The 27,762-nt window shown below is 72.0% G+C and overlaps 3 protein-coding genes across 4 annotated transcripts; 2 read left to right on the forward strand and 1 right to left on the reverse strand.

Moving 5' to 3' along the window:
* The first annotated feature begins 136 nt into the window (after positions 1-136).
* ZNRD2 (zinc ribbon domain containing 2) lies at positions 137-1,897 on the forward strand. 2 transcript variants are annotated; one of them, XM_072881046.1, is made up of 4 exons: positions 137-211; positions 496-626; positions 1,236-1,317; positions 1,580-1,897. In XM_072881046.1, the coding sequence occupies exons 1-4, from the start codon at positions 196-198 to the stop codon at positions 1,879-1,881; spliced, it is 531 nt and encodes a 176-aa protein (XP_072737147.1). In that variant the 5' UTR covers positions 137-195; the 3' UTR covers positions 1,882-1,897. The 2 variants fall into 2 exon arrangements, with proteins under 2 accessions (XP_072737147.1, XP_072737148.1); XM_072881047.1 differs by having other exon boundaries at positions 496-554.
* Positions 1,898-3,056: 1,159 nt separating this feature from the next.
* On the forward strand, positions 3,057-13,768 carry EHBP1L1 (EH domain binding protein 1 like 1). The gene is made up of 19 exons (XM_072881554.1): positions 3,057-3,321; positions 4,361-4,418; positions 4,676-4,771; positions 5,215-5,268; positions 5,427-5,605; positions 6,265-6,404; positions 6,522-6,599; positions 6,668-6,765; positions 7,233-7,438; positions 8,127-8,175; positions 8,258-8,825; positions 9,362-9,431; positions 9,574-9,628; positions 9,698-9,811; positions 10,283-10,403; positions 12,555-12,654; positions 12,762-12,835; positions 13,380-13,494; positions 13,580-13,768. The coding sequence occupies exons 1-19, from the start codon at positions 3,218-3,220 to the stop codon at positions 13,665-13,667; spliced, it is 2,367 nt and encodes a 788-aa protein (XP_072737655.1). The 5' UTR covers positions 3,057-3,217; the 3' UTR covers positions 13,668-13,768.
* Positions 13,769-14,644: 876 nt separating this feature from the next.
* On the reverse strand, positions 14,645-27,274 carry SIPA1 (signal-induced proliferation-associated 1). Its single transcript, XM_072881555.1, is given in 14 exon segments — positions 14,645-16,085; positions 16,558-16,630; positions 16,964-17,032; positions 17,200-17,418; positions 18,846-18,953; positions 19,573-19,844; positions 20,483-20,732; positions 20,734-21,027; positions 21,809-21,966; positions 22,451-22,554; positions 24,672-24,846; positions 25,350-25,538; positions 25,892-26,013; positions 26,538-27,274. Coding segments are annotated over 14 exon segments (2,904 nt in total). The 5' UTR covers positions 27,256-27,274; the 3' UTR covers positions 14,645-15,932.
* Positions 27,275-27,762: the final 488 nt, after the last annotated feature.

The following is a 27,762-nucleotide window of genomic DNA, read 5'->3' on the forward strand; positions in this document are numbered from 1 at the left end:
GGGACCCCCGCCCACGCACACACTGCAGGCGGACCGTGGGGCCGGAGCCGCGGCGGACACACGGCCCCATTTCGTGGACGGACAGCCGGACCCTTTTTGGCGCCCGGACTGTTTTTACCGCCGCCGGCCGCTTGTTTCCATCCGGGTCCGTCCCTCGCACGTCACTTCCGGCGCGGCGCCGTCTCCGCAGCGACCATGGCGCTGAACGCGGGTGCGGGCGGCGGCGGGGCCCCCCCAGCACCCCGGGTCCCCCCTCCCGCCGCTCCGGGCCCCCCAGCCCTTCCCGGGTCCCCCGGGCCGGGCCCCCCAGCTCCTCCCGGGTCCCCCAACGCGTTCCGGGTCCGTTCCGTTCCCCCCCCCGCCCCGGGCCCTGTCCCACCCCGTTTCCCCCCGCGCCCCGTTCCGCCCCGGGACACCTCCCCCCCGTGACCGTCCCCGGCCCCGCCGTGTCTCGTTCCCCCCCCTCCCCGGTGACCGCCCCCCCGTGTCCCGCAGGCGCGGAGCCGGCCCCGGGCGCGGCGGAGCTGGAGGCGCGGCGGGGGCGGCAGGAGCGGGTCAGCCGGGCCATGGGGCAGCTGCTGCTGCGGGGGTACCGCATGCTGGGGCGGTGCTGCCCCCACTGCGGGGTGCGCAAGGGGGAGCGGGGGCTGGGAGCGGGGAGAGTGGGAATGGGGGGCGGGAGCGGGGGGTGGGAATGGGGGCGTGGGAATGGGGGGTGGGAATGGGGGGCTGGGAGCTGGGGGGTGGGAATGGCGGGGGTGTTGGGAGCGGGGGCTGGGAATGGGGGAGAGTGGGAATGGGGGGTGGGAATGGGGGCGTGGGAATGGGGGTCAGTGGGAGTGGGGGGTGGGAATGGGGAGAGTGGGAATGGGGGGCTGGGAGTGGGGGGCGGGGGAACGGGGGACAGTGGGAGTGGGGGGTGGGAATGGCGGGGGGACTGGGAATGGGGGACAGTGGGGATGGGGGTGGGAAGTTGGGGGCACGGGGCTGGGAATGGGGCAGGGATGTGAGGCTGGGTCCTGGGATGTGGGGGCTTGGGGGCGTCGGGCTGGGGGGGGGCGGCTGGGAATGGGGTGGGGAAGGAGTGTGGGGCTGAGGTCTAGGATGTGGGGCTGGGAATGGGGTGAGGGGTGCAGTGGGGAACGGGTCAGTGATGTGGGGCAGGGCTGTGGGGCTGGGTTCAGGGCTGTGGGGCTGGCAGAGGCCGCGCTGACGCCCCCCCCCGTGCCCCCCAGACCATCCTGCTGCAGGACAAACAGCAGCAGCTCTACTGCGTGGCCTGCCAGGAGCTGGACTGCGACGGGGGGGACGGCCCCGGCACGACGGGGGGCTGGGGATGGAGGTGGGGGCTGGGGACGGGTTGGGGGCTAGGGTGTGGGGCTGGGGTCGGGATGGGGGGCTGGCGATGGGGCTGGGGTCGGGACAAGGGGCTGGCGGTGGGGCTGGGGGCTGGGGACGGGGCTGGGGGTGCGGGATGGGGACGGGGGGGCTGGGCTGGGGGTGCGGGATGGGGACGGGGGACCGGGGCTGTGCCCGGGCTCTGTCCCCACCTGACCCCGTCCCTCCGTCCGTCCTGCAGCACCGGAGGCCCCGGCCGCCCCCACGCCGCCCCCCCGTCAGCCGGCCGCCCCCCGCCCCGAGCACTGCGAGGGAGCAGCGACAGGGTTACGGGGGGCTCCCCCCAGCCCCCCCGGGCCCCCCGAGGAGGCGGCGGTGGGGGCGGCGCGGGCGGCGGTGCTGGAGAAGCTGGGGTGGGCGGCGCGGGAGCTGCCCCGCACCGCCTCCGCCGAGGGCAGCACCCAGCTCTGCACCCTGGTGCGGGCCTGCGCCGAGGCCCTGGGGGGGCTGCAGGCCCTCGCCCCCCCCGGCACGCCCCCATAAACGCTTTGTCAATGGACCCCCCACCGCCTCCCGCTCCTCATTGGGGGCCCCTTCCGCCGTCCCCTGTGCCTGGGGGCTGTGGGGGCTATGGGGTGGGGTTGCGGGGGGCTCTAGGGTGGCTGTGGGGTGAGGTTGTGGGCTGTGGGGTGGGGTTGGGGGGCTGGGGGATGAAGTTGGTGCCTATGGAGTGGGTTTGGGGGCTCTTGGGTGGGGTTGGGGGCTGTGGGGTGGGTTTCGGGGGCTATGGGGTGGTTGTGGGCACCGTGGGGCGGGTTGGGGGCTGTGGGGTGAGGGTGGGGGTTGTGAGGGCTATGGGGTGGGTTTGGGGGCTATAGGGTGGCTGTGGGGTGGGGTTGAGGGCCGGGGGCAGGTTTGGGGGGGCTATGGGGCAGGTTGGGGGGCTGGGGGCAGGGCTGCCTGGGACAGGCTGTGCAGATGGGGGGGCAGATATAGGGCTGGGGGGTGTTTGTGCTGGGGGAGGCACGTATGGGCTGCAGGAGTGGGAGGGGGCTGCAAGGACTGTGATATATGGCCTGGGGGAGGATATATGGCCCAAGGGGGGGTTGTGTGGCCTGGGGGGAAATATGGCTCAAGGCGGGGGGTATATGTCCTGGGGGTGTATATAGCTCAAGAGGGGATCATATGGCCTCGAGGGGGATATATGGCCGGGGGGGCAGATATATGGCCCAAGGGGGGTATATGGCCTGGGAGGATATATGGCCCAAGGGGGGGGAATATATGGGCCAAGGGGGTCTATATGGCCCAAGGGAGGTCTATATGGCCCAAGGGGGGGGATATATGGCCTGGGGGGACAGGTATATGACCTGGGGGTCTATATGGCCCAAGGGGGTTGTATGGCCTGGGGGAGGACAGATATATGGCCCAAGGGGGGTGTATATGGCCTGGGGAGACGACGACACAGATATATGGCCCAAGGACGAGTTATATGGCCCGAGGGGGGATATATGGCCCGGGGGGGGCTATATGGCCCAAGGGGGGGCTGGATGGCCCAAGGCGGGGCTGTATGGCCCGGGGAGGGGGAGGGAAGTTCCTCCCGCCCGGCTCCGGCTTCCTGCCCGGGCGGGGCCGGGCCGCGCCCAGCGCGGGGGGCAGCGGGGGGCGGCCCCGGGACCTGGGGGGCCGGGCCGGGCCGGGCCGGGCCGGGCGGCGGGGGGGGCGGCCCCGGAGCTCTCGGCAGCGGGACCCGATCCCGTCCCGGCAGCGCTGCGGGGCACGGGAGGGTCCCGTGGGTGAGGTGTCCCCCGTGGGGACGGTGGGGGGGGGACACGGGGTGTCCCGTGGGTGAGGTGTCCCCCGTGGGGGTCCCGGGGGGGCCATGGGGTCGGTGTGGAAGCGGCTGCAGCGGGCGGGGAAGCGGGCGGCCAAGGTGCGGTTCGTGGCGTCTTTGGAGGAGCTGCTGGTGGAGGGCGGCAGGAGCTGGTGAGTGACCCCCGCGTCCCCCCGCGCCCCCCCGCGTCCCGTGGGGGCCCTGGGGGGGGGTCGGGGTCCCTATGGGGCTGACACGGGGGTCCCTGGGGAGATCCCTATGGGGGGTCCCTATGGGGGTCGCTGAGGGCAGCCGGTCCCCGCGGGACCCCGGCCCCTTCCCCGCGGGGGTCGGCCAGACCCCGGGGGGTTGGGGGGTTGGGGTGTCCTCGCCGCCCCTCTCCCCCCGAGCTCCGCCCCCGGCCTTGCCACCGGTTTCGTTTTGAGTCAAAAATGCCCATAAATGGGGCCGGGGCGGGAAACGGCGACTCCGGCGCTAAAAATAGACCCCGGGGGGGGGGAGGATGTCCCCCGCCCCCATCCCCTCCCGGCCGGGGGTGTCCGGTTTCCCCCTCCCCGCCCCCAGGGGACTAAACTTAGCCCTGCCCCCCCCGGGGCGCCCACAGCTGCGCGGGGGGGGTGGGGAGGGGGACACCCCCTGGCCGGGGGGAGGGGTCTCCTGCACCACGGGGCGCCCCCCCCCGTGGGTGCCGTGGGGCGCGGCCCCGCAGGCGCTTGAGCAACGTGGGGTGACTCACGGGGGGGGGGGGGGCAGGGCCGTGGGGCGGGGGGCTGCAGTGGGGCTGGGGGCTGCTATAGGGGCTGCTATGGGGACTGTAATGGGGCAGTTATAGGGGTGCAACGGGGTCAGTATAGGAGTGCAATGGGGCGGCTATAGGAGCTGCTATAGGGGGTGCAAGAGAGTCAGTATGGGGGCTGCCATAGGAGTCCTAGAGGGCTCCTATAGAGCTCCTATAGGGCTGCCATAGGGCTCCTATAGAGCTCCTATAGGGGCTGCCCGGGGCCGTTACGGGGCCGTGGGCGGGTGCCACCGCCGTTATCTGTGGGGCGGCCCCACGGCCCCACCTTGCGCCCACGGGGCGAGAGGAGCTGCCCCACGCCCTGCCGTGGGGCTGGGGGGGGCCGCCGTGGGGCTGGGGGCCGCCGTGGGGCCGGTCCCCCCCCCGTGCCTGACCCCCCCCGGCCCCCCCAGGCAGCCCGACAAACTCACCGTCGTCTGGACCAGGCGCAACCGGCGCGTCTGCTCCAAGGTGGGCTGGGGAGGTCCGGGGGTCCCGTGGGGCTGGGGGGCTCCCGTGGGGCTGGGGGGGTCCCTGTGGGGTCCATGGGGTTGGGGCTTCCATGGGGATCCATGGGGCTGGGGGATTTGGGGGGGGGGCTGGGAGGATCCAGGGGGGACCGTGGGGCGAGGGGGTGTCTGTGGGGGCCCACGGGGGACCGTGGGGCCAGGGGGGTGTCTGGGGGGGTCCACGGGGGACCGTGGGGCGGGGGCTGACGGAGGGTGCAGCCCCACAGCTGGCAGCCCGGCATCGAGAACCCGTACCGGGGGATGGTCGTCTGGGTGGTCCCCGAGAACATCGAGGTCGTCGTCACCCTCTACCGGGTGCGTCCCCTCCCGCATGGGGGTCCCCGCTCGTGTCCCCTCCCGCATGGGGGTCCCCGCTCGTGTCCCCTCCCGCAAGGTGCCCACTCGTGTCCCTCCCACATGGGTGTCCCCACTCATGTCCCCTCTTGCGGGGTCCCCACTCGTGTCCCCTCCCCAGGGTCCCCACTCGCATCCCCTCGCACGGGGGCCCCCCACTCCGTTTCCCCCATAAGCATCTCCTCACACGTGTCCCCTCGCACGGGGGTCCCCCCACATGTCCCCTCCCGCAGGCTCCCCACTCATGTCCCCGCCTCGCATGTGTCCCCTTGGACGTGGGTCCCCGCTCATGTCCCCTCGCACGTGCGGTGTCCCCTCCTGCACCCCAGTGACCCCCACGTGCCCCAGACTCGTGTCGTCCCCCCCGGTGTGCTCACAGGGACCCCCTGTGTCGTCCCCCCCAGGACCCCCACGCCACCGCCTACGATGACAAGGAGTGGACCTTCCTCATTGAGAACGTGAGTGGGGGGCGTCGGGCGCCTGGGTCCCCTGGGGGGGGGGTGGCCCTGGGTGCCAGGGTCCCCTGCTTAGGTCCCTATGGGGGTCCTGCTGGGGGTCCCCTGGGGGATGGGGGTCCCCAGGGTCTGCGGTGGCTGACCCCCCCTCGTCCCCGCAGGAGTCGCGGGGCCGGCGCTCGGTGGTGGCAGGGGCACCGCTGGACCTGGGGCGCTTGGTGGGCCCCACGCTGGGAGGGGACCCCCTGTCCCTGTCCCTGCGCCCCCGCTCGCGCAAGGTGGCGGCCGCCAGCCTCCGCCTGCGCCTCAGCGCCAGCGTCCTGCACGAGGGGCACCCCACGTGAGCGGGGGGACGTGGCGGGGCTTGGGGACATGGGGGGCTTGGGGACATTGGAGGTTGGAGGGACATTGGGGGCTTGGGGACATGGAGGGGCTGGGGTGCTGGGGACATTATGGGGGCATTATAGGGGTCTTGGGGACATCGAGGGTTGGGAGGACATTGGGGTCTTGGGGACATTAAAGGGGTGATGGGCATCTTGGGGACATTGGGGGACGGGGGGTCTTGGGGCGTGGAGGGGTTGGGGTTGTTGCGGGTCTTGGGGACACTGGGGGTGTTGGGGACAGTGAGGGGGTATTGGGGACACTGGCAGGGGGACACGGGGATAGGTGATGTCGGGGGGGTGCTGGGGACATTGGGGATGTGGGGACACGGGGGACCCACTGGGGACATTGCAGGGGACATTGGGGAGGATGTGGGGGACAAGGGTGGGATGTGGGGGACCAGGGACATGGGGGACCTGTTGGGGACATTGGAGGGGACACTGGGGAGGATGTTGGGGACCCGTTTGGGATGTCGGAGGGGACACTGGGAACCTCTTGGGGACAAGGGGGACTCGTTGGGGACCAGAGACATGGGAGACTCGTTGGGGACATTGGAAGGGACATTGGGAAGGATGTTGGGGACCCCTTGGGGACGCTTGGGGACACGTGTGTCCCCAGGGAGGAGGACATGCAGAGCGTGGCCAGCCTGCTGAGCCGCCCGGGGGAGGTGGCCGACCTGGGGGACTTCGAGAGCGACCCCGAGGAGGAGGAGGAGCGGGGAGGGGGCCCGCGGGGGGGCACCCCCCCTGCCCCCCAAGGTGGGTCCCTGCTTTGTCCCCAAAGCACCCTGGTCCCCGTGGTCCCCCCAATGCCATGGGGGTGCCGGGGGGGTCCAGCCCTGACCACCCCCCCCCCCCCTCCCCGCCGTGTCCCAGAGTCCCCCCGGGAGCTGCAGGCGCTGGCAGAGGAGGAGGAGGAGGAGGAAGAGCGGGGGTCCCCCCGGGCAGAGGTGGGTCTCTGGGGGGGCGGGGGGAGCGGGACCCCCGGCCCCCCCCCGGCCCCCTGACCTTCCTCTCCCCAGGCCCCCCACGGAGGAGAGTGACCACGGGCCCCCCGACACTGGGAGCACAGGGGCCCCCCCAGCCCTGGGGGCACCTGGCCCCCCGGGAAATAACCACGGTGAGTGGGGCAGGGGGGTCTGGGGTCACTCTGGGAGGCTTGGGGACCCCCTGCATGGGGAGGGGGGTCTCAGGCACCCTGTGCATGGGGGGGTCCTGTATGGGCTAAGGGGTCCCCCCGTGTGCTGGGGCGTTCAGGGACCCCATGCACGGGCTGGGGGTCCCCCATGGTGCTGGGGGGGTCTGGGGACCCTGTGCATGGGTGGGGTCCCCCTGGGTGCTGGGGGTGTTCTGGGGGCCTCATGCGTGCCTGGGGGCGCTCAGGGACCCCGTGCGTGAGCTGGGGTCCCATATGGGCTGGGGGGGTCTCAGGGACCCTGTGCGTGGGTGGGGGGTCCCCCCAGGTGCTGGGGGGGTCTCAGGGACCCCGTGCATGGGTGGGGGGACTTTGGGGACCCTGTGCATGGGTGAGGGGTCCCCCAGGGTGTTGGAAGAGGGGGGGAATTGAGGACCCCGTGCTTGATCTAGGGGTCCCCCCCATTTCTGGGGGTCTCTCGGGGTGGCGGTGCTGACGCCAGCCGCCAGCCCCCCCCCGGGAGCAGCGGGGAGCTGCTGGCCTGGTGCCAGGCGGCCACGGCCGGGTATCGGGGCGTCCGCGTCACCAACTTCAGCACGTCCTGGCGCAGCGGCCTGGCCTTCTGCGCCCTCCTGCACCGCCACTGCCCCCACCTCCTGTGAGCGGGGGGGGGACACGGGGACGGGGCACCCTGGGGACGTGGGAGACGCCCTGGGGGTGTGGGACGTGGCATCCTGGGGACACCTCGGGGACCTGGGGGGCATCTTGGGGATGTGGGGGCATCCTGGGGGCACCTGGTGGGGGACATGGGGACAGGGAGGGGGACGCTGGGGACACCCTGGGGATGTGGGGGCACCCGGGAGGGGGACATGGGGACAGGGACGCTGGGGACACCCTGGGGACGTGTGGGCACCCTGGGGACACAGGGTGGGGACGTGGGAGACACGGGGTGGGGGCTGTGGGGATAGAGGGGACACCCTGGGGACATAGGGGCATCCTGGGACCACCTTGAGGGGGGACATGGGGACAGGGAGGGGGACGCTGGGGACACCCTGGGGACGTGGGGGCACCCTGGGGGGAGATGGGGACAGGGAGGGGGACGCTGGGGACACCCTGGGGACGTGGCATGGAGACCTTGGGGACATAGGGGACACCCTGGAGGATGGGGGTTGAGGACCCTGGGGACACGGGGGCACCCTGCAATCATGGGGAGGGGACACCTTGGGGTCATGGGGGACACCTGGGGGCAGTGGGGTCACCCTAGGGACATGGGGGGTGGGGGTCACCCTGGTGACCCCCGAGGGACACCTGAAGGGACCGGGGTCCCCCCGTCCTCCCCCCTCCAGCGGCTACGAGGCTCTGGACCCCCTCGACATCAGGGGCAACAACAAGCTGGTGAGTGGGGGCAGGGTGGGGTCCCCCGTGGGATGGGGGGTGCCCGGATGCCGGGGTCCCCCACCCAGCCCCCTTCCCCCAGGCCTTCGACGCCTTCTCGGCGCTGGGCGTCCCGCGGCTGCTGGACCCGGCTGACCTGGTGCTGCCGCCGGCACCGGACAGGCTGGGGGTGATGACCTACCTCAGCCAGGTGCGGGCCCGCCTGCAGCCCCCCGGGGCCCCCGGCCCCGGCCAGGGGGGGACACCCCCAGACCCCCAGCTCGGCCCCGCTGATGGGGGACCCCAAGGGACACCCCCAGACCCCCAGCCTGGCACCGGCCAGGGGGGGCCCTCTCCAGACCTCCAGCTCAGCACCGCTAACGGGGGGCCCCCCCGGAGCCCCCCGGACCCCCAGCTCAGCACCGTCGAGGGGGAGAACCCCTCAGCCCCCCAGCTCAGCACTGCTAATGGGGGGGCCCCATGGACACCCCCGGACCCACAGCTTGGCCCCATTGAGGTGGGGTCCCCCTCAGACCCCCAGCTTGGCTCCACTGAGGGGGGGCCCCCACGGATGCCCCCAGACCCCCAGCTTGGCACTGGGCAGGGGGCCCCCAGACCCCCCGGACCCCCGGCGCAGCACCGTCGAGGGGGGCCCCTCAGACCCCCAGCTTGTCTCCATTGAGGGGGGCCCCACGGACCCCCACGGACCCCCAGCTCGGTGCTGTCGCGGGGGTTCCCCTTGGATCCCCAGCTCAGCACCACTGATGGGGGCCCCCACGGACACCCCCAGACCCGGAGCTTGGTTCCATCGAGGGGGACCCCACGGACACCCCCGGACCCACAGCTCAGCATCACTGAGGGGGGGCCCCCCTCGGACCCCCAGCTCGGCACCACCGATGAGGGTCCCCCCGGACCCCCAGCTTGGCGCTGTCAATGTGGGTCCCCCCGGACCCCCGGGCCCCCAGCTTGGCGCTGTCAACGGGGGCCCCCAGACCCCCGGAGCCCCAGCTTGGCAGCATCCCGGAGGGGCCCCAGCCCCCCAGCAGCTGGGGGGCAGCGGGGCTGCGGCTGGGGGCTGCAGGGGCAGCAGCCGAGGACGCGGGGCCCGGCCCCTCCGGGGACGCTGGCGGCCCCCCGCCCGTGCCAGCCCGGGGGGAGGGGCCGCCCCCCCGGGGGTCGCTCCCCGCCCCGTGCCCCCCGCACCAAGACCCTCGCCCACCTGCGCGACGCCGACCTGCTGCGGAGACGGCGCTTGGGGCGGCGCGGGGACCCCCACGGTGAGACACCCCCCGCCCCGAGACCCCCCGGGAGACCCCAGGGCACCTTGTTATTGTAGGGTCTGCCCTAATGTTGCTCCCCCCCGTTATTGCTGGGGGCCCCCCCAGTGTAGGGGTCCCTAACCCCCCGCTCTCTCCCCAGGGTGATGGGGACGTCGGGAGCCCCCCCGCGGCCCCCCCAGCCCAGCCCCCCCCCGGTGAGTGTGGGGACAAGGGGGGGGACAAGGGGGGGTCACGGCCATGTGCCCCCCCCCGGGCTGGGGCAGCTCCGGCCCCTCCCGCGGCTGAACGCGGGGCCACCCCCTTGTCCCCCCCCTTGTCCCCACCCCCCCCATGCAGACGCCCCACCAGAGCCCAGCTCCCCGGAGGAGGAGACACCGGTAAGGGGACATGGGGGGACACACACCGGACAAGTTGGGGACACGGGGTGGGGACACGGGGGGGACGGGGAACAAGGTGGGGACCCGGGTGGGATGGGGTGGGACAGGGACACGGGGATGGGGACACAGGAGGGACGGGGACACGCAGGGTGGGACGGGGACAGGGGTGGGATGGGGGGACACAGAGCAGGATGAGGGGACAGCAGGGACGTGTCTGTGCCCTGCTGGTGGCAGCAGCTGCGGGGTGGGGGCTCAAAGAGCCGGGGGGGACATTGGGGACATCAGGGACGTGTCCGTGGCGGGTTGGTGGCAGCGGCTGCGGGGCCGTCGGGGGGGACGCTGGGGCCGTGGGGACCCTGGGGGACAGTGGGGACACTGGGGACGGGTCATTTCCCGCTGGTGGCAGTGGCTGCGGGGCTGTGGGGGGGCAGTGGGGGACACTGGGGACGTGTCATGTCCCGCCGGTGGCAGCGGCTGCGTGACACCGGCCAGTTCGTGGTGGCGGAGCTGGAGGCGCTGGAGCGGGAGCAGGCGCGGGTGGACGCCCGGGCTGTCACCCTGGAGCGGGAGCTGCGCGGCCTCATGCAGTCGGGTACGGGGACACGGGGACCCCACTGGGGACACGGGGACCCCACTGGGGACATGGGGACCTCAGCGGGGACAAGGGGACGGGGACCCCACTGGGGACATGGGGACCTCAGCGGGGACAAGGGGACGCGGGGACCCCACTGGGGACACGGGGACCTCACTGGGGACATGGGGACCTCAGCAGGGACAAGGGGACACGGGGACCTCACTGGGGACACGGGGACCTCACTGGGGACATGGGGACCTCAGCAGGGACAAGGGGACACGGGGACCCCACTGGGGACATGGGGACCTCACTGGGGACATGGGGACCTCAGCGGGGACAAGGGGACGCGGGGACCCCACTGGGGACATGGGGACCTCACTGGGGGCATGGGGACCTCAGCGGGGACAAGGGGACGCGGGGACCCCACTGGGGACATGGGGACCTCAGCGGGGACAAGGGGACGCGGGGACCCCACTGGGGACACGGGGACCTCACTGGGGACATGGGGACCTCAGCAGGGACAAGGGGACACGGGGACCTCACTGGGGACACGGGGACCTCACTGGGGACATGGGGACCTCAGCAGGGACAAGGGGACACGGGACCCCACTGGGGACATGGGGACCTCACTGGGGACATGGGGACCTCAGCGGGGACAAGGGGACGCGGGGACCCCACTGGGGACATGGGGACCTCACTGGGGGCATGGGGACCTCAGCGGGGACAAGGGGACGCGGGGACCCCACTGGGGACATGGGGACCTCAGCGGGGACAAGGGGACACGGGGACCCCACTGGGGATATGGGGACGCAGGGACCGCACCGGGGACACAGGGACCTCACTGGGAGCACAGGGACCTCACTGGGGACATGGTGTGGGGACATGGGGACCTCAGCGGGGACAAGGGGACGCGGGGACCCCACTGGGGACATGGGGACCTCAGCGGGGACAAGGGACGCGGGGACCCCACTGGGGACATGGGGACCTCAGCGGGGACAAGGGGACGCGGGGACCCCACTGGGGACATGGGGACCTCACTGGGGACATGGGGACCTCAGCGGGGACAAGGGGACGCGGGGACCCCACTGGGGACATGGGGACCTCAGCGGGGACAAGGGGGCCCGGGGCCCCCCCTGGGAATATGGGGACGCAGGGACCGCACCGGGGACACGGGGACCTCACTGGGAGCACAGGGACCTCACTGGGGACATGGTGTGGGGACATGGGGACATGCGGACCCCACTGTGGACATGGGGACACATGGACCCCACTGGGGATGAGGGGACATGGGGACCTCACTGGGGACATGGTGTGGGGACGTGGGGACACGGGAACACGGGGACAAGGGCATGGCACCCAACAGGGGACACAGGGATGGGGACATGGTGTGGGGACACGGCAAAGGGACTTTGGGTGGGGGGACACAGAGCTGGCACCTGGCAGGGGACATGGGGAGGGGGCTCGGGGACACGGCACTGGTGGGGCACTGTATCCCCATGTCCCCACGTGTCTCCCCCATGTCCCACATGTCCCTGTGTCCCCCATGACCCCGTGTCCCCATGTCCCTGTGTCCCCCCATGTCCTCTATGTCCCCCATGTCCCCGTGTCCCCATGCCCCCCTGTGTCCCTGTGTCCTCCATGTCCCCACATCCCCATGCTCCCCATGTCCCCCTGTGTCTCCCATGTCCCCACGTCCCCATGCCCCCATGTCCCCACGTCCCCATGCCCCCATGTCCCCACATCCCCATGCCCCCATGTCCCCCTGTGTCTCCCATGTCCCCACATCCCCATGCCCCCATCTCCCTCTGTGTGTCTCCCATGTCCCCCTGTGTCCCCATGTCCCCATGTCCCCGTGTCCCCATGCCCCCATGTCCCCCTGTGTCCCCCTGTGTCCCCATGTCCCCATGCCCCCATGTACCCCTGTGTCCCCACGTGTCCCCATGCCCCCATGTCCCCATGTCCTCCATGTCCCCGTGTCCCCATGCCCCCCATGTCCCCACATCCCCATGCCCCCCATGTCCCCCTGTGTGTCTCCCATGTCCCCGTGTCCCCATGCCCCCATCTCCTCTGTGTGTCTCCCATGTCCCCTGTGTCCCCCCGTGTCCCCACGTCCCCGTGTCCCCATGTCCCCCGTGTCCCCCCCGTGTCCCCACGTCCCCGTGTCCCCAGGCGCTGACCCCCCCCGGGAGGAGCAGCTGATCCAGGAATGGTTCTCGCTGGTCAACCAGAAGAACGCGCTGCTGCGGCGGCAGGACCAGCTCCAGCTGCTGTGAGGGGACACGGGGGGGTCCCGGGGGGTCCCATGTCCCTGTCCCGGGGGGGGGCACACAGCCCTGGTGACGTCCCCGTGTGTCGTCCGTGTCCCCCCCCCCGCAGGGCAGAGGAGCAGGACCTGGAGCGTCGGTTCGAGCTGCTGAGCCGGGAGCTGCGGGCGATGCTGGCCATAGAGGGTGGGTGGGGGACACGGGGGGGGACACGGGAGGGGGGACCCCTGGGCTGGGGACACACCGTGGCTGGGGACAACTGGGCCTTGGGGACCCTCCTGGGCTCAGGGACCCCTGGGTTTGGGGCAGCCTGGCTTTGGGGACCCCCTGCTTTGGGGACAGGCTGGCTTTGGGGAACCTCACCGGGCTTGGGGACCCCCTGGTCTGGGGACAACTGGGCTTTGGGGACCCCCTGGTCTTGGGGACCCCTTGGCTTGGGGACAGCTGGGCTTTGGGGACCCCCTGGTTTGGGGATGGCCTGGTTTTGGGGACCCCCTGGGTGTGGGGGACCCTCCTGGCATTTGGGGACCCCCAGCTTTGGGGACCCCTTGGTTTAGGCACCCCCTGGGTGGGGGGACCCCCTGCTTTGGGGACAGCTGGGCTTTGGGGACCTGCTGAGCTTTGGGGCCCCCCAGGTTTGGGGCAGCCTGGCTTTGGGGACCCCCCGGGCTTTGGGGACCCCCCGGGCTTTGGGCCCCCCCCCCTCACCCTCCCCCCTTGTGCCCCCCAGACTGGCTGAAGTCCTCAGCCCAGCGCCAGCGGGAGCAGCTGCTACTGGAGGAACTGGTGTCACTGGTGAACCAGCGGGACCAGCTGGTGCGGGACCTGGACTGGCGCGAGCGGACGTGAGCGGGGTCTGGGGGGGGGCGCGGGGGGGGGAAGATTTGGGGGGTCCTGGGGGTGCGGCCCCCCCTCACCCCCTCCCCGCAGGGCGCAGGAGGAGGACGCCCGCCTGGAGCGCGGCCTCGACCAGCGGCGCCGCAGGTTCGCCCGCAGGGAGACCTGTCGCATCGCCTGAGGGACCCCGGCCCCCGGCCCCCCGGGACCCCCCCGGGCCCCCCCCGGGACCCCCCCGGCGGCCGCTGGCACCCGGCAGCAATAAAGGAGATTTTATGTGTGGATGCGGATGGGTGCTGGAGCTATAGGGGACGGGGAGCTGTAGGGGATGGGGAGCTATAGGGGACGGGGAACTATAGGGGACGGGGAGCTATAGGGGATGGGGAGCTGTAGGGGACGGAGAGCTATAGGGGACGGGGAGCTATAGGGCATGGGGAACTATAGGGCATGGGGAGCTATAGGGGACGGGGAGCTATAGGGGATGGGGAGCTATAGGGGACGGGGAGCTATAGGGCATGGGGAGCTATAGGGGACGGGGAGCTATAGGGGATGGGGAACTAGGGCATGGGGAGCTATAGGGCATGGGGAGCTATAGGGGATGGGGAGCTGTAGGGGATGGGGAGCTGTAGGGGACGGGGAACTATAGGGCATGGGGAGCTATAGGGCATGGGGAGCTATAGGGGACAGGGAGCTATAGGGGACGGGGAGCTATAGGGGATGAGGGAATAGGCTATAGGGGATGGGGGAGCAGCTATAGGGGATGAGCTCTAGGGGATAGGGAGCTCTAGGGGATGGGCTATAGGGGATGGGGGAGCTATAGGGGATGGAGAGCTATAGGGGATGAGGGAATAGGCTATAGGGGATAGGGAGCAGCTCTAGGGGATGGGCTATAGGGGATAGGGATGGGTTGTAAGGGATAGGGGACCTATAGGGGATAGGGAGCTATAGGGGATGTGGCAATGTGCTATAAGGGATGGGGGGCTGTGGGGATGTGGCACTGGGCTATAGGGGATGGGGGGCTATAGGGAATGGAGGAGCTATAGGGGACACGGCAATGGGCTATAGGGGATGGGGTGGGCTATAGGGAGCGGGGACGGGGCTCTCTGGCTATAGGGTCCCCCCAATGGCAGGCTGAGGCTGGGGCTGCCAAGGCCGAGGCTTTATTGGGGGGCCGGGGGGTCCCCAGCGCGTCCCCTCCCCGGTGGGGCTCCAGTGTCACGCGGGGGCGGGGGCGGGGGGCGTCACAGCTTCGGTTTCACAGTTAGTGGGGGGCGGGGGCTGAGCGTGCACGGGCTGAGTGAGCGTGCACAGGGTGAGTGTGCACGGGGTGAGTGAGTGTGCATGAGGTGAGTGTGCACGGGCTGAGTGTGCGTGCACGGGGTGAGTGAGTGTGCATGGAGTGAGTGTGCACGGGCTGAGCGTGCACAGGGTGAGTGAGCGTGCACGGGGTGAGTGAGTGTGCATGAGGTGAGTGTGCACGGGCTGAGCGTGCACAGGGTGAGTGAGCGTGCATGAGGTGAGTGTGCACGGGCTGAGTGTGCGTGCACGGGGTGAGTGAGTGTGCATGGAGTGAGTGTGCACGGGCTGAGCGTGCACAGGGTGAGTGAGCGTGCACGGGGTGAGTGAGTGTGCATGAGGTGAGTGTGCACGGGCTGAGTGTGCGTGCACGGGGTGAGTGAGTGTGCACGGGGTGAGTGAGTGTGCACAGGGTCAGTGAGTGTGCACAGGGTCAGTGAGTGTGCACAGGGTGAGTGAGTGTGCACAGAGTGAGTGTGCACGGGCTGAGTGTGCACGGGCTGAGTGAGTGTGCACGGAGTGAGTGTGCACAGGGTCAGTGAGTGTGCACAGGGTGAGTGTGCACGGGGTGAGTGAGTGTGCACGGGCTGAGTGAGTGTGCGGGGGGGTGCACGGGCTGAGTGAGTGTGCACAGAGTGAGTGTGCACAGGGTCAGTGAGTGTGCACAGGGTGAGTGTGCACAGGGTGAGTGTGCACAGGCTGAGTGAGTGTGCAGGGGGGTGCACGGGGTGAGTGAGTGTGCACGGGGTGAGTGTGCACGGGCTGAGTGAGTGTGCGGGGGGGTGCACGGCCGGCACGGCTGAGGTGCGAGCGTGCGCGGTGCACGCACAGTGAGTGCGCTGCCGGCGTGCAGCAGGCGAGCGTGCACAGGCCCCGAGCGTGCAGGAGGTGTGAGTGCGCACGGTGTCGGCACGGCGCGAGCGCGCACGGGGCGTGAGCGTGCGTGGGGTGTGCACGGGGCGTGAGCGTGCACGGGGTGCGCAGGATGCGCGTGCACGGGGGGTGAGCGTGCACGGGGCGCGCGGCGCGTGCACGGCCGGCTGTGCCACGTGCGTGTGCTCCACGTGCGAGGATGCCGCCCGCGGCCCCCGGGGGTGGTTGGGGGTCCCCGGGGGGATCTGGGGGGGGGTCCCGGGGGTCCCGGGGGTCCCTAGGACTCCGGGGGGGTCCCCGGGGGGGGCTGCAGCAGCCGCGTCACCCGGCTGAGCTGCGCGGCCGCGTCCTCCTGCTCCTGCTGCAGCCGCCGGTTGCTGCGTTGCAGCGTCCGCACCTCGGCCCGCAGCCGCTGCTGCGCCTCCTGCTCCTGCCCCACGGAGACCCACACCTCAGCCCCACGGAGACCCCTGCATCAGCCCCACAGTGCCCCACGGCACCCCACAGAGTCCCCCACGCCTCAGCCCGCAGCCGCTCCTGCACCTCCTGCCCCATGGAGCCCCGTGCCCCAGCCCCGCAGATACCCACGGCACCCCACGGTGTCCCATGGAGCCCCACGGCACCCCACAGTGCCCCCCACCCCTCTGCCCACAGCTGCACCTGTGCCTCCTGCTCCTGCCACTGCCCCATGGAGACACACAGCACCCCACAGTGCCCCACAGAGCCCCACGGTGCCCCGCAGAGCCCCACGAAGACCCACGCATCAGCCCCACAGAGCCCCACAGCACCCCATGGTGCCCCACGGATCAGCCCCACGGCACCCCATGGCTCCTCCAGTGCCCCACAGCCCCCCCCAGCCCCATGGCCCCCCATGGTGTCCCACAGCCCCCGGTGCCCCCCACCTCCTGCAGATCCTCCTGCAGCCGCTTCAGCATCGCCTCCAGCTGCGCCACCTTCTCCGAGAGGCTGCGGGACCTGGGGGGACAGGGTGGGACCATGCCTGGACCCCCAGCCCCCTCTGTCCCCCCAGCCCCCCTGTCCCCTCCAGTCCCCCCCAGCCCCCTCTGTCCCCCCAGCCCCCCCCCGTCCCCTCCAGTCCCCCCAGCCCCCTCTGTCCCCCAGCCCCCCCGTCCCCTCCAGTCCCCCCCAGCCCCCTCTGTCCCCCCAGCCCCCTCTGCTCCCCCAGCCCTTCCCCGAGCCACCCCAGCCCCCCTGCATCCCCCCAGCCCCTCTCCCGACACCCCCAGCCCCCCCCCAGCCCCCTGCACCCCCAAGCCCCTCCCTGAGCCCCCCCGTCTCCCCCCTTACTCATCCTCTGGGGCCGCCTGGCTCAGGGTCTGCTGGGCCCCAGCGCTGGGGGCTCCGGGAGCTGCTGCCCTGGGGGGGGAGGTGAGACCCCATGGGGGACCCTGACACCCCTCCCCCCGCTTCCCGAGCCTCCCCAGCCCCCACCCCTCCCCAGCCCCTCAAGATCCCGCCAGCCCCCAAGCCCCCCACCCCCCACATCCTAGCCCCCCAGCCCCCCACCCCCGGCCCCCCGCTCACCCCCCGTGCCAGCGCCTCCAGGATGCCGCTGCAGGCGGTGGCCAGGCGGGCGATGGTTTCCCACTCCTCCTCCTGGGGCTCCCCGGCCCCGACAGCACTGCGGGGTGGGGGGCACCCGTGGGGTGGGGGGACCCCCGGGGGATGGGGGCACTCCCAGGGGCCACGGGCCACGGGATGGGGACACCCCATGGGACAGGGGACATGGGAAGGAGGGGGACCTTCAGGGACAGGGGACGTGGGGACATGGGCACCCCCAGGGGACAGGGGGACCCCCAGGGGACGGGGACACCCCCATGGGACATGGATGGGGACACCCTCAGGGGACGGGGGGGCACCCGCAGGGGACACAGGATATGGGGCGGGGGACACCCGCAGGGGACAGGGACACCCGCAGGGGACAAGGGGTGGGGGACAGCCCCAGGGGACAGGGACACCCGCAGGGGACATGGCGTGGGGGACAGCCCCAGGGGACATGGGACACGGGGCATGGGCACCCCCGGGGGACGGGGGGGACCCCCATGGTACACAGGACATGGGGTGGGGACATCCCCAGGGGACAGGGACACCCCCACAGGACAGGGGACACGGGATAGGGGCTGGCCCGTGGGATGGGGCCACCCCCAGGGAGTAGGGGTCACCCCCATAGGACATGGGACACGGGATGGGGCACCCCCCCCATGGGACAAGGGACATCGCCGGGGGGGGGGGGGACCCAGAGGGGCCAGGGGACCCCCCCAGGGGACAGGGGACACCGAGCGATGCAGGACGGGGACATGGGATGGGGAGAGGGGGCGGAGGGGGGACAGGAGGGGACAGGGGCCGGGGCCACTCACGCCTGCCCAGCGAGTGCCGCAGCGACGGGGCCAGGGGGCTCCGGGCTCGGGGGGCCGCGGGGCCGCTGGCGTCCGGGGGGCTCCCTGGGGGCGTGGGGGTCAGTGGGGACACGGGGGACACAGGGACACGGGGGGACACGGGGGGCTCACCGGGTCGCCGGGCGGGGGGCTGTGGTGCGGCAGCAGCAGGTCGGGTGTCGGGTCAGCCAGGGGCTGCCTGGGGGTCGGGGGGTCAGGGGTCACGGGGGGTCACGGGGGGTCAAGGTCATGGGCAGGGGGAGATGCCCGGGTCACGGGGGACATGGGCTTCCCAGGGGATGGGAGGGGTCCCAGGCGTTTTAAGGGGGTCCCAGGGAATTTGGGGGGGGTCCCAGGGGTCTTTGGGGGGCCCAGAGGATTTGGGGGTCCCAGGAGGGTTTTAGGGGTCCCAAGGGATGGGGGTCCCAGGGGATTTGGGGGTCCCGGGGGGTTTTAGGGGTCCCAGGGGACATGGGAGGGTCCCAGGGGATTTGGGGGTCCCGGGGGTTTAGGGGTCCCAGGGGACATGGGAGGGTCCCAGGGGATTTGGGGGTCCCGGGGGGTTTGGGGGTCCCAGGGGATGGGGGGTGTTCCCCATGGCCGGGGTCACTCACGGGCCGGGGGCGGGTGGCCGGGGTCTCGAGGGTCCCTGAGGAGCCGGGCCCCCCGGGGGGGAAGGGGGTGCTCTCCTCGTCCAGCGCCAGCGAGTGCAGGAGCCGCAGGGTGTCGGGGCGCAGCCCCCGCCTCCCCTCCGGCCCCCCCATCGCTGCTGTCGCCGCTGTCCCCCGTGTCGCCGCTGTCCCCCGTGTCGCTGGTGTCCCCGATGTCCCCGATGTCCCCCCCGTGGTCCCCCCGCGCCCCGGCCCTGCTCCAGCGACCTGGCGTACAGCTCCGAGAAGCTCCTGGGGGGACAGGGGACAGGGGACAGGGGACAGGGGACAGGGGTGTCCTGGTCCTGGCTCCACTCGTCCCCCATGGCCCTGCACCCCTCCGTGTCCCCACATCCCCCCCACAGCCCAGTGCCCCCCATAGCCCCCCATTCCTCCCCGTATCGCCCCAAAGTCTGCCCCACCCCCCAAGCCCCCACGCCCCCTGCCCCCACACACCCCCAATCCCCCGTGCCCCCCAATCCCTCCATGTCCCCCATTGCCCCCATGCCCCCAAGTCCCCCACACCCCTATCCCCCCATATCCCCCCATACCCCCCAAGCCCCCATTCCTCCCCACACCCCCAATCCCTCAATCCCCCATGACCCCCAGTCCCCCCGTCCCCAAAATCCCTCCTCACCCCCTTTTCCGCCCTTATCCCCCCAGGCCCCCCAATACCCCCATGTCCCCCAATGCCCCCTTAGCCCCCCAACACCCCCATGCCCCCCAGGCCCCCAACACCCCCATGCCCCCAATCCCCCTTAGCCCCCCAACACCCCCATGCCCCCAGGCCCCCAACACCCCCATGTCCCCCAATCCCCCCTTAGCCCCCCAACACCCCCATGCCCCCCAGGCCCCCCGGTCCCCCACCCACCGGCGGGGCCGGCCGTCGCGGTCGGGGGGCAGGAGGGTGAGGGTGGCCTTGGGGCGGCGCAGGAGGGCGCGCAGGCGGCGGGGGGCCAGGGCGGGCAGGGGGTGGTGGGCGACGCGCAGCAGGCGGGTGCCGGGGCGCAGCCCCGCCGTCTCGGCGAAGGAGAAGCGGGTGACGGACGTCACCACCCCGGCGGCGTCGACGCGGAAGCCCAGGCGACCCCCGGCCCCCCGCGGCAGCGCCAGCTCCCGCGCCTCGCACCCCCGCGTCACCGCCTGCGAGGGGATGGGGGGGGCCCCCAGACTGAGCTGGGGGACCCCGACATGGACCCCCATGGGGTGACCCGACGTGACCCCGTGGGAACCCAACGGTGACCCGGGGGGACCCCGACATTGACCCCCCCGGGCGCCCCGTGGGACGCTGTCCTGACCGAGCCCCACAGCATCCCCCCCGCCATGCACCCCCACCCCTGCCCCCCATTGCCCCATTGCTCCCCGTTGCACCCCTGTCCCTGCCCCATTGCACCCCCCTTTGCAACCCCCATTGCCCCCCATCCCTACCCCAGTGCAGTGCCCCGCTGCCCCCCATTGCCCCATTGCCCCCATCCCTGCCCCATTGCAATGCCCCCTTGCCCCCCATTGCCTCCCCCATCCCTGCCCCATTGCCCCTCTTTTCCTGCTCCCCTGCAATGCCCCATCGCCCCCATCCCTACCCCCTGCAATGCCCCATCGCCCCCATCGCCCCCATCCCTACCCCCTGCAATGCCCCATCACCCCCATCGCCCCCATCCCTACCCCTGCAATGCCCCATCGCCCCCATCGCCCCCATCCCTACCCCCTGCAATGCCCCATCGCCCCCATCGCCCCCATCCCTACCCCTGCAATGCCCCATCGCCCCCATCGCCCCCGCTCACCTGCAGCCTGGCCACCACCTGGGCGGCCGCGCCGTGGGGCAGGCGCAGGCCCAGCCAGTCTCCCGCCCCATAGAAGAGCTCGAGGCGCCCCTCGGCGAAGGCCCACCCTAACACGTCCCGGCAGGCGCAGCTGAACAGCACCCCGGGCTGGGGGGCCGCCACCACCACCCGCTCCGCCGCCACCCCCAGCAGACACGGCACCTCCGGCCCCCTGGGCTCCCCGCGCCCGCGCCCCCACACCAGCGCCCCGCGACCCCGCCGCCGCCCCGGCCCCCGCTCGCCGCCGGCCCCCCAGCGCCGGCAGCCCCCGGTGCGGGGCGGCGAGCGGGGGGCCGGTGGCGTGGGCGCGGGCCAGCTCCTGCAGGTACTGCTGGCGGGTGCGGGCGGCCATGGCCCCCAGCCGCCCCCCCCGGCCCACCGCGTTCTCCCCGTTGATGGCCTTGGCCAGCAGGAACTCCCGCAGCCCCGCGCCCCCCGGGAACCGCTGCCCCGCCGCCAGCCCCGGCCCGAAGAGGGGGGTCTCCTCCGGCCGCACCACCGCCACGCTGCGGGAGAGACCCCGGGGGGCACGTGAGACCCTGGGGGACAGGCAGCACCCCCGCAGCCCCCGCCGCCCCCCGGGGAGCGGGAGAGACCCCCCCAGGGACCATGTGAGACCCCCAGGGACCATGCAGCACCCTCAAGGACCGGGAGAGACCCCCAGGGGCCACGTGAGACCCCCGAGGACCAGGAGAGACCCCCAGGGACCCCAGCAGAGCCCCCCCAGAGCCCAGGTGAGACCCCAGGGGACGGTGACACCCCAGGGAGCAGGAGAGACCCCCGGGAGACGTGTGAGACCCTCGGGGGACGTGCAGCACCCACAGAGCCCGTGCAAGCCCCCAGCCCCTGTGCAAGCCCCCCATACCCCATGTGAGACCCCCAGCCCCTGTGCAAGCCCCCCAAACCTGTGCAAAGCCCCCCAGACCCCCCAGACCCCATGCAAGCCCCCAGAGCCTATGCAAGCCCCCAGACGCCGTGTGAGACCCCCGAGCCCAGGTGAGGCTCCCAGGGACTGCAAGAGACCCCCAGCCCCCTGTGCAAGCCCCTCACCCCGCAGGAACCCTTGGGGACCCCCCAGCCCCCTGTGCAAGCCCCCACCCCTGCAGGAGCCCTTGGGGACCCCCCCAGCCCCCTGTGCAAGCCCCCACCCCCGCAGGAGCCCTTGGGGACCCCCCAGCCCCCCTGTGCAAGCCCCCCACCCCCGCAGCAGCCCTTGGGGACCCCCCAGCCCCCTGTGCAAGCCCCCCACCCCCGCAGCAGCCCTTGGGGACCCCCCCAGCCCCCCACCTGTAGGAGGTGCGGGGGGTGCAGGGCTCGTGGGCCCGCACCACGATGAAGACGTGCTGGAAGTGGGAGCGGAGGGCGCGGGGGGAGAAGGGCCGAGCCCCCGGCTCCTGGAAGACGATGGTCACGATGTCGTTCCCAATGTGCCTCTTCCGCAGGAGCTGGGGGGGGCGAGGGGGGGTCAGCACCCCAAAACTGCCCCCGGGGTGGGGGCTGGAGCTGCTCTGGGCTCTCCAGGACCCCCTGAGACCCCCACACTTGCTCTAGGGCCCCCTCAGACCCCTGGGACCCCCCAGGACCCCCTGCCCCAGACCCCTGGGACCCCCCCCAGCTGCCCCAGGACATCCCCCCAGCTACCTCCAGGAACCCCCAAATCCCCTGCGACCCCCCAGACCACCTGGGACCTCTCAGCTGCCCCCAGGACCCCCAAACCCTTGGGTCCCCTCAGCTAGCCTTCCAGGACCCCCCCCCCCAAGACCCCTGAGACCCCCCCCAGCTGCCTCCAGGACCCCCCCAGGATTCCCCCAGCCCCCCCTGGACCTGCTGCCAGTTAATGGGGGTGAAGGGCAGCATCGGGGGGGACCCCCAGGGACCCCATGATGCCCCCTGGCCCCCGGGACCCCCGGACCCCCCGGCCCCCCGGACCTGCTGGGGGTTGCTAGGGGTGAAGGGCAGCATGGTGCTGACGTGGAACATCACCTCGTAGCCGTGGTAGGTCGTGTACAGGGAGTGGGTCCCCGTGGAGTCAGCTGGGGGGGGACAGCCTGCACCCCCGCACCGCGCCCCGCCCCCGTGTCCCCCACGTCCCCACCCCTGCATCCCCATCCCCAGTCCCCCTGTTCCTGGCCCCATCCCCACGTCCCCTCCCCTGTCCCTGTGCATGTCCCCGTCCCCAAGCCCCCATGTCCCCGTCCCTCTCCATGTCTCTGTGTCCCCCCATGTCCCCACCCCTGTCCCAGTGCATGTCCCCGTCCCCAAGTCCCCATGTCCCCATCCCTCTCCATGTCCCCATGTCCGCCATGTCCCCGTTTGCGCACCCCTGTCCCAGTGCATGTCCCCATCCCCATGTCCCCATCCCTGCCCCATGTCCCCCAAGTCCCCACATCCCCACCCCTGTCCCTGTGCATGTTCCCATCCCTGTATCATGTCCCCATCCCTCTCCATGTCCCCGTGTCCCCCATGTCCCTGTGTCCCCCCATGTTCTCATGTCCCCACCCCTGTCCCAGTGCATGTCCCCATCCCCGAGCCCCCATGTCCCCATCCCTCTCCATGTCCCCGTGTCCCCTGTGTCCCCACATCCCCACCCCTGTCCCAGTGCATGTCCCCATCCCCAAGCCCCCACGTCCCCATCCCTCTCCATGTCCCTATGTCCCCCATGTCCCCATGTCCCCCATGTCCCCGTGTCCCCCGTGTCCCCGTGTCCCCACCCCTGTCCCAGTGCATGTCCCCATCCCCGAGACCCCATGTCCCCATCCCTCTCCATGTCCCCATGTCCCCCATGTCCCCACCCCCTGTCCCTGTGCAAGTCCCCATCCCCGAGCCCCCATGTCCCCATCCCTCTCCATGTCCCCGTGTCCCCCATGTCTCTGTGTCCCCCATGTCCCCACCCCTGTCCCAGTGCATGTCCCCGTCCCCAAGTCCCCATGTCCCCATCCCTCTCCATGTCCCCATGTCCCCCATGTCCCCGTTTCCGCACCCCTGTCCCAGTGCATGTCCCCATCCCCATGTCCCCATCCCTGCCCCATGTCCCCCAAGTCCCCACATCCCCACCCCTGTCCCTGTGCATGTTCCCATCCCTGTATCATGTCCCCGTCCCTCTCCATGTCCCCATGTCCCCCATGTCCCTGTGTCCCCCCATGTTCTCATGTCCCCACCCCTGTCCCAGTGCATGTCCCCGTCCCCAAGCCCCCATGTCCCCATCCCTCTCCATGTCCCCGTGTCCCCCATGTCCCCGTGTCCCCACCCCTGTCCCTGTGCAAGTCCCCATCCCCGAGCCCCCATGTCCCCGTCCCTCTCCATGTCCCCGTGTCCCCCATGTCTCTGTGTCCCCCATGTCCCCACCCCTGTCCCAGTGCATGTCCCTGTCCCCAAGTCCCCATGTCGCCATCCCTCTCCATGTCCCCATGTCCCCGTGTCCCCACCCCTGTCCCAGTGCATGTCCCCATCCCCGAGCCCCCACGTCCCCATCCCTCTCCATGTCCCCGTGTCCCCCATGTCCCCATGTCCCCCATGTCCCTGTGTCCCCCCATGTTCTCATGTCCCCACCCCTGTCCCACTGCATGTCCCCATCCCCGAGACCCCATGTCCCCATCCCTCTCCATGTCCCCGTGTCCCCCATGTCTCTGTGTCCCCCCATGTCCCCACCCCTGTCCCTGTGCATGTCCCCATCCCCAAGCCCCCACGTCCCCATCCCTCTCCATGTCCCCATGTCCCCCATGTCCCTGTGTCCCCCATGTTCTCATGTCCCCACCCCTGTCCCAGTGCATGTCCCCGTCCCCAAGTCCCCATGTCTCCATCCCTCTCCATGTCCCTATGTCCCCCATGTCCCCATGTCCCCACCCCTGTCCCTGTGCATGTCCCCGTCCCCAAGTCCCCATGTCTCCATCCCTCTCCATGTCCCTATGTCCCCCATGTCCCCATGTCCCCCATGTCCCTGTGTCCCCCATGTTCTCATGTCCCCACCCCTGTCCCTGTGCATGTCCCCATCCCTCTCCATGTCCCCGTGTCCCCCATGTCTCTGTGTCCCCCATGTCCCCACCCCTGTCCCTGTGCATGTCCCCATCCCCAAGCCCCCACGTCCCCATCCCTCTCCATGTCCCCGTGTCCCCCCCTGTCCCCGTGTCCCCCCGCGTGTCCCCCCGCTCACTCTGGGTGTCGAGCTGGGCGCGGTAGTGGGGGAAGCCGCGCAGGCGCACGCGGGTGCCCAGCAGCCCCAGGAACTGGGCGAAGGCCGGCCCCGCGCCCTCGTTGTTGTACATCTCCTCCTCCGAGGCCTGGCCCCCCCGGCAGTAGAGCACCCCCACCTTGCGCTGGAAGCTCAGCTGGGGGGGGGGGCACCTCGCACGGGGGCTCGCACGTGCGCCCCCCGCCCGCCCTCGCACGCCGGCCCCCCGCCCGCTGCACGCCCTGCCCTCGTGCAAGGGCCAGCTCTGGGTCAGTGCAAGCCTTGTCCTCGTGCAAGCCCCGTCCTCGTGCAAGCCCCGTCCTCGTGCAAACACCATCCCCGTGCAAGGCCCGTCCTCGTGCAAACCCCAGCTCTGGTGCAAGCATGGTTCTCGTGCAAGCCCTGCCCTCGTGCAAGAGCCTGCCCTGGTTCGATGCAAGCCCCGTCCTCGTGCAAACCCCATCCCCGTGTGAGCCCCGTCCTCGTGTGAGCCTCGGTGCCGGGGCAATACAGGCTCCGTCCCCGTGCAAGGCCCACCCTTGTGCAAGCCCCGCCCTCCCGCAAGCCCCAGCCCTGGTGCAAGCCCCTCCCACCCACCCCCGCCCCTTGTGCAAGCCCCGCCCTCCTGCCCGCGCCCCCCGTGCACCCTCCCCCGCTCACCCCCTGCTCGTCCAGCTTGAGGAGGGTCTCGGGCACGGCGGGGGAGGGGGAGGCCAGGCGCAGCCCCTGCACCCCCAGCCCCGGCAGCACCAGCTCCAGCAGCTTTTTTGGGGGGACCCCCCGCGCCCCGGGGGGGCGAGCACCGGGGGGCAGTGCCTCCTCCAGCACCGAGCCCCGCAGCGTCCGCAGCTGGATGGGGGGGGGGTGTCAGGCTTGGGGGGACCCTCCCCAGCACCCCCGCATCACCCCCGGCCCCTCGGGGCTGCTCCCGGCACCCCCATGGACCCCCATCCCCTGCTGCCCCCCAAGGAGCCCCTGGGGATCCCCCCCAAGGCCTTTCTGGGACCCCCCTGACCCCTCCCAACCCCCTCAGCCACCCAAGGGTCCCCAGCCCTCCTGCACCCCCTGCCCACCCTGACCCCCCAGGCCCCCGGCCCCTCCGACCTCCTGCAACCCCCGACCCCTGACTCTCCCCAGCCCCCGAAGCCCCCAGCTCCTCCCAGCCCCCCGGTCCGCCCCAGCCCCCTGACCCCCCGCCCCACCTGGCTGGTGCGCAGGATGATGCGATGCAGGACCTGGGGCTGGGGTCCCTCCTTCTCCTCCCGCCGCAGGGACACGGCCACCGGCCCCAGCCGCGCGTCCTCCCCCAGGAAGTTCTGGTGCTCTGGGGGGGCGGGGGTTGGGGGGGTACCGGGACCCCCTCCCCCCACAGCCCCCCACGGCCCCACACAGCCCCCACGTCACATGGGGACGTGCGATGTGCTGCAGCCTCGGGCGACGTCCACAGCCACGTGCAACGTCCCACGGCCTCGTGCAACATCCAGTGTCCTTGTGCAACACCCCGCGGCCTCGTGCAACATCGTATGGCCACGTGCAACGTCCCACGGCCTCGTGCAACAAACCACGGCCACGTGCAACACCCCATGGCCACTTGCGACCTCCCATGGCCATGTGCAATGCCCCACAGCCTCGTGCAACAACCCACGGCCACGTGCAACGTCCCACGGCCACGTGCAACGTCCCACAGATCGCGCAATGTCCCATGGCCTCGCGCAACTTTCCACAGCCACGTGCAACGTCCCGCGTCCCCGTGCAACGCCCCACGGCCACACGCGACGTCCCACAGCCCCGTGCAATGCCCCGCCCCCCGTGGCCCCCCCTGCCCCCCCCGTGGCCCCCCCGGCTCACCTTTGCCGTAGAAGTACTTGCGGTAGTAGTCGGCGCCGGCGTCGCTGTGCTCGATGGGGTGGGGGGGCCGGGAGCCGGCCGGGGGCTCCTCCAGCACGGCCACGGCCGCGTTCGGGAGGTGGCCGGGCCCGGGGGGGCCCCGGGGGGGCACCAGCCCCGGCTCCTGCTCCCCCCCCGTCTCGCAGCAGAAGCGGGGGCAGCTCAGCACCAGCGCGTCGGCATCGGGGGGGCCCCCCCCGGTCTCGGGGGGCTCCTCGGGCTCCAGGTGGGCAGCCGAGGCCCCCGAGGTGGGGCCGGGGGGGGCGGGGGGGGCCTCGGCCGGGTCCAAGAGGGTGCTCTGCACGTCGTAGTGGGCGACGTGGGGGCCCCAGGGGGGGCGGGGGAAGAAATCGGGGCCCCCCCCGTCCTCCTCCCCCCCGGCCCCCAGCCCCAGCAGCAGCAGGGGGTCATGGAAGCGGGGGGACGTGGGGCTGCCCCCCCCCCCCGCCCCCTCGTGGCTGTGTGCCCGGGCGCGGGGAGCGACCCCCGGCCCCTCCCCCGGGGCCCCCCCCAGGGCCGCCTCGCTGCTGCTGCGCTGCAAGGCAGCGGCCCCCCCCGGAGAGGGGGGCGGCGAGGGGACCCCCCGCCCCCCCCCCCCCCCACTGGGGGGGCCGGGGGAGGGGGGGACCCGGGCCGAGGGGCCCCGCATCTTGCGGAGGAAGAGGTCGTCGGACTGCATGGCCCCCCCGGGACCCTCAGGGACCCCCTAGAACCCCCCTGGGACCCCCGGGACCCCCGCTAGCGCTGACCCGCTGGGACACCCCCCCGCTAGCACCGAACCTCTGACCCCCCGGGATCCCCCTGCTAACGCTGACACCCCCGCCCAGCCGGGACCCCCGGTTTAGCGGGGACCCCCACCCCGCGATTTGTCAATGGAAGCGTGGGAACCGACCCCGCGCCCCTATTGGCTGCCCAGGAATTCCCGCGTGCGGACACTCCGCCCCTTTTCCCACGCACCCCTTCCCAGGTCGGGGTCAATGGGGGGACACGGGGCGGGGGGAGGGGGCTCCGGCAGCGGCGCTCGCTCGGGGAGGGGGCGACGGCGGGACCTGGGGGGTGGACAGGGGTCAGTGGGGGTCAGTGGGGGATCGGGGGCGAGTGCGGGGATGAGTGGGGGCTCCCCTCATCCCTCCCCTCCTCCCCACGTCCCTCTGTCCCTCCGCGTCCATCCCTCCGTCCCCGGACA

This window comes from Ciconia boyciana, chromosome 16 (genome assembly GCF_034638445.1).
Source record: "Ciconia boyciana chromosome 16, ASM3463844v1, whole genome shotgun sequence".
In the NCBI taxonomy this organism is placed as follows: domain Eukaryota; kingdom Metazoa; phylum Chordata; class Aves; order Ciconiiformes; family Ciconiidae; genus Ciconia; species Ciconia boyciana.

Bases quoted from the DNA above. Each gene is read 5' to 3' on its own strand.
- EHBP1L1 (XM_072881554.1), top strand. From the start codon at position 3,218: ATGGGGTCGGTGTGGAAGCGGCTGCAGCGGGCGGGGAAGCGGGCGGCC. The intron at 9,629-9,697 runs GTGAGTGTGGGG...GGGCTGGGGCAG, and splicing joins CCCAGCCCAGCCCCCCCCCG to CTCCGGCCCCTCCCGCGGCT. The intron at 10,404-12,554 runs GTACGGGGACAC...CCGTGTCCCCAG, and splicing joins GCGCGGCCTCATGCAGTCGG to GCGCTGACCCCCCCCGGGAG.
- ZNRD2 (XM_072881046.1), top strand. The intron at 627-1,235 runs GTGCGCAAGGGG...CGTGCCCCCCAG, and splicing joins GGTGCTGCCCCCACTGCGGG to ACCATCCTGCTGCAGGACAA. The intron at 1,318-1,579 runs GCACGACGGGGG...TCCGTCCTGCAG, and splicing joins CGACGGGGGGGACGGCCCCG to CACCGGAGGCCCCGGCCGCC.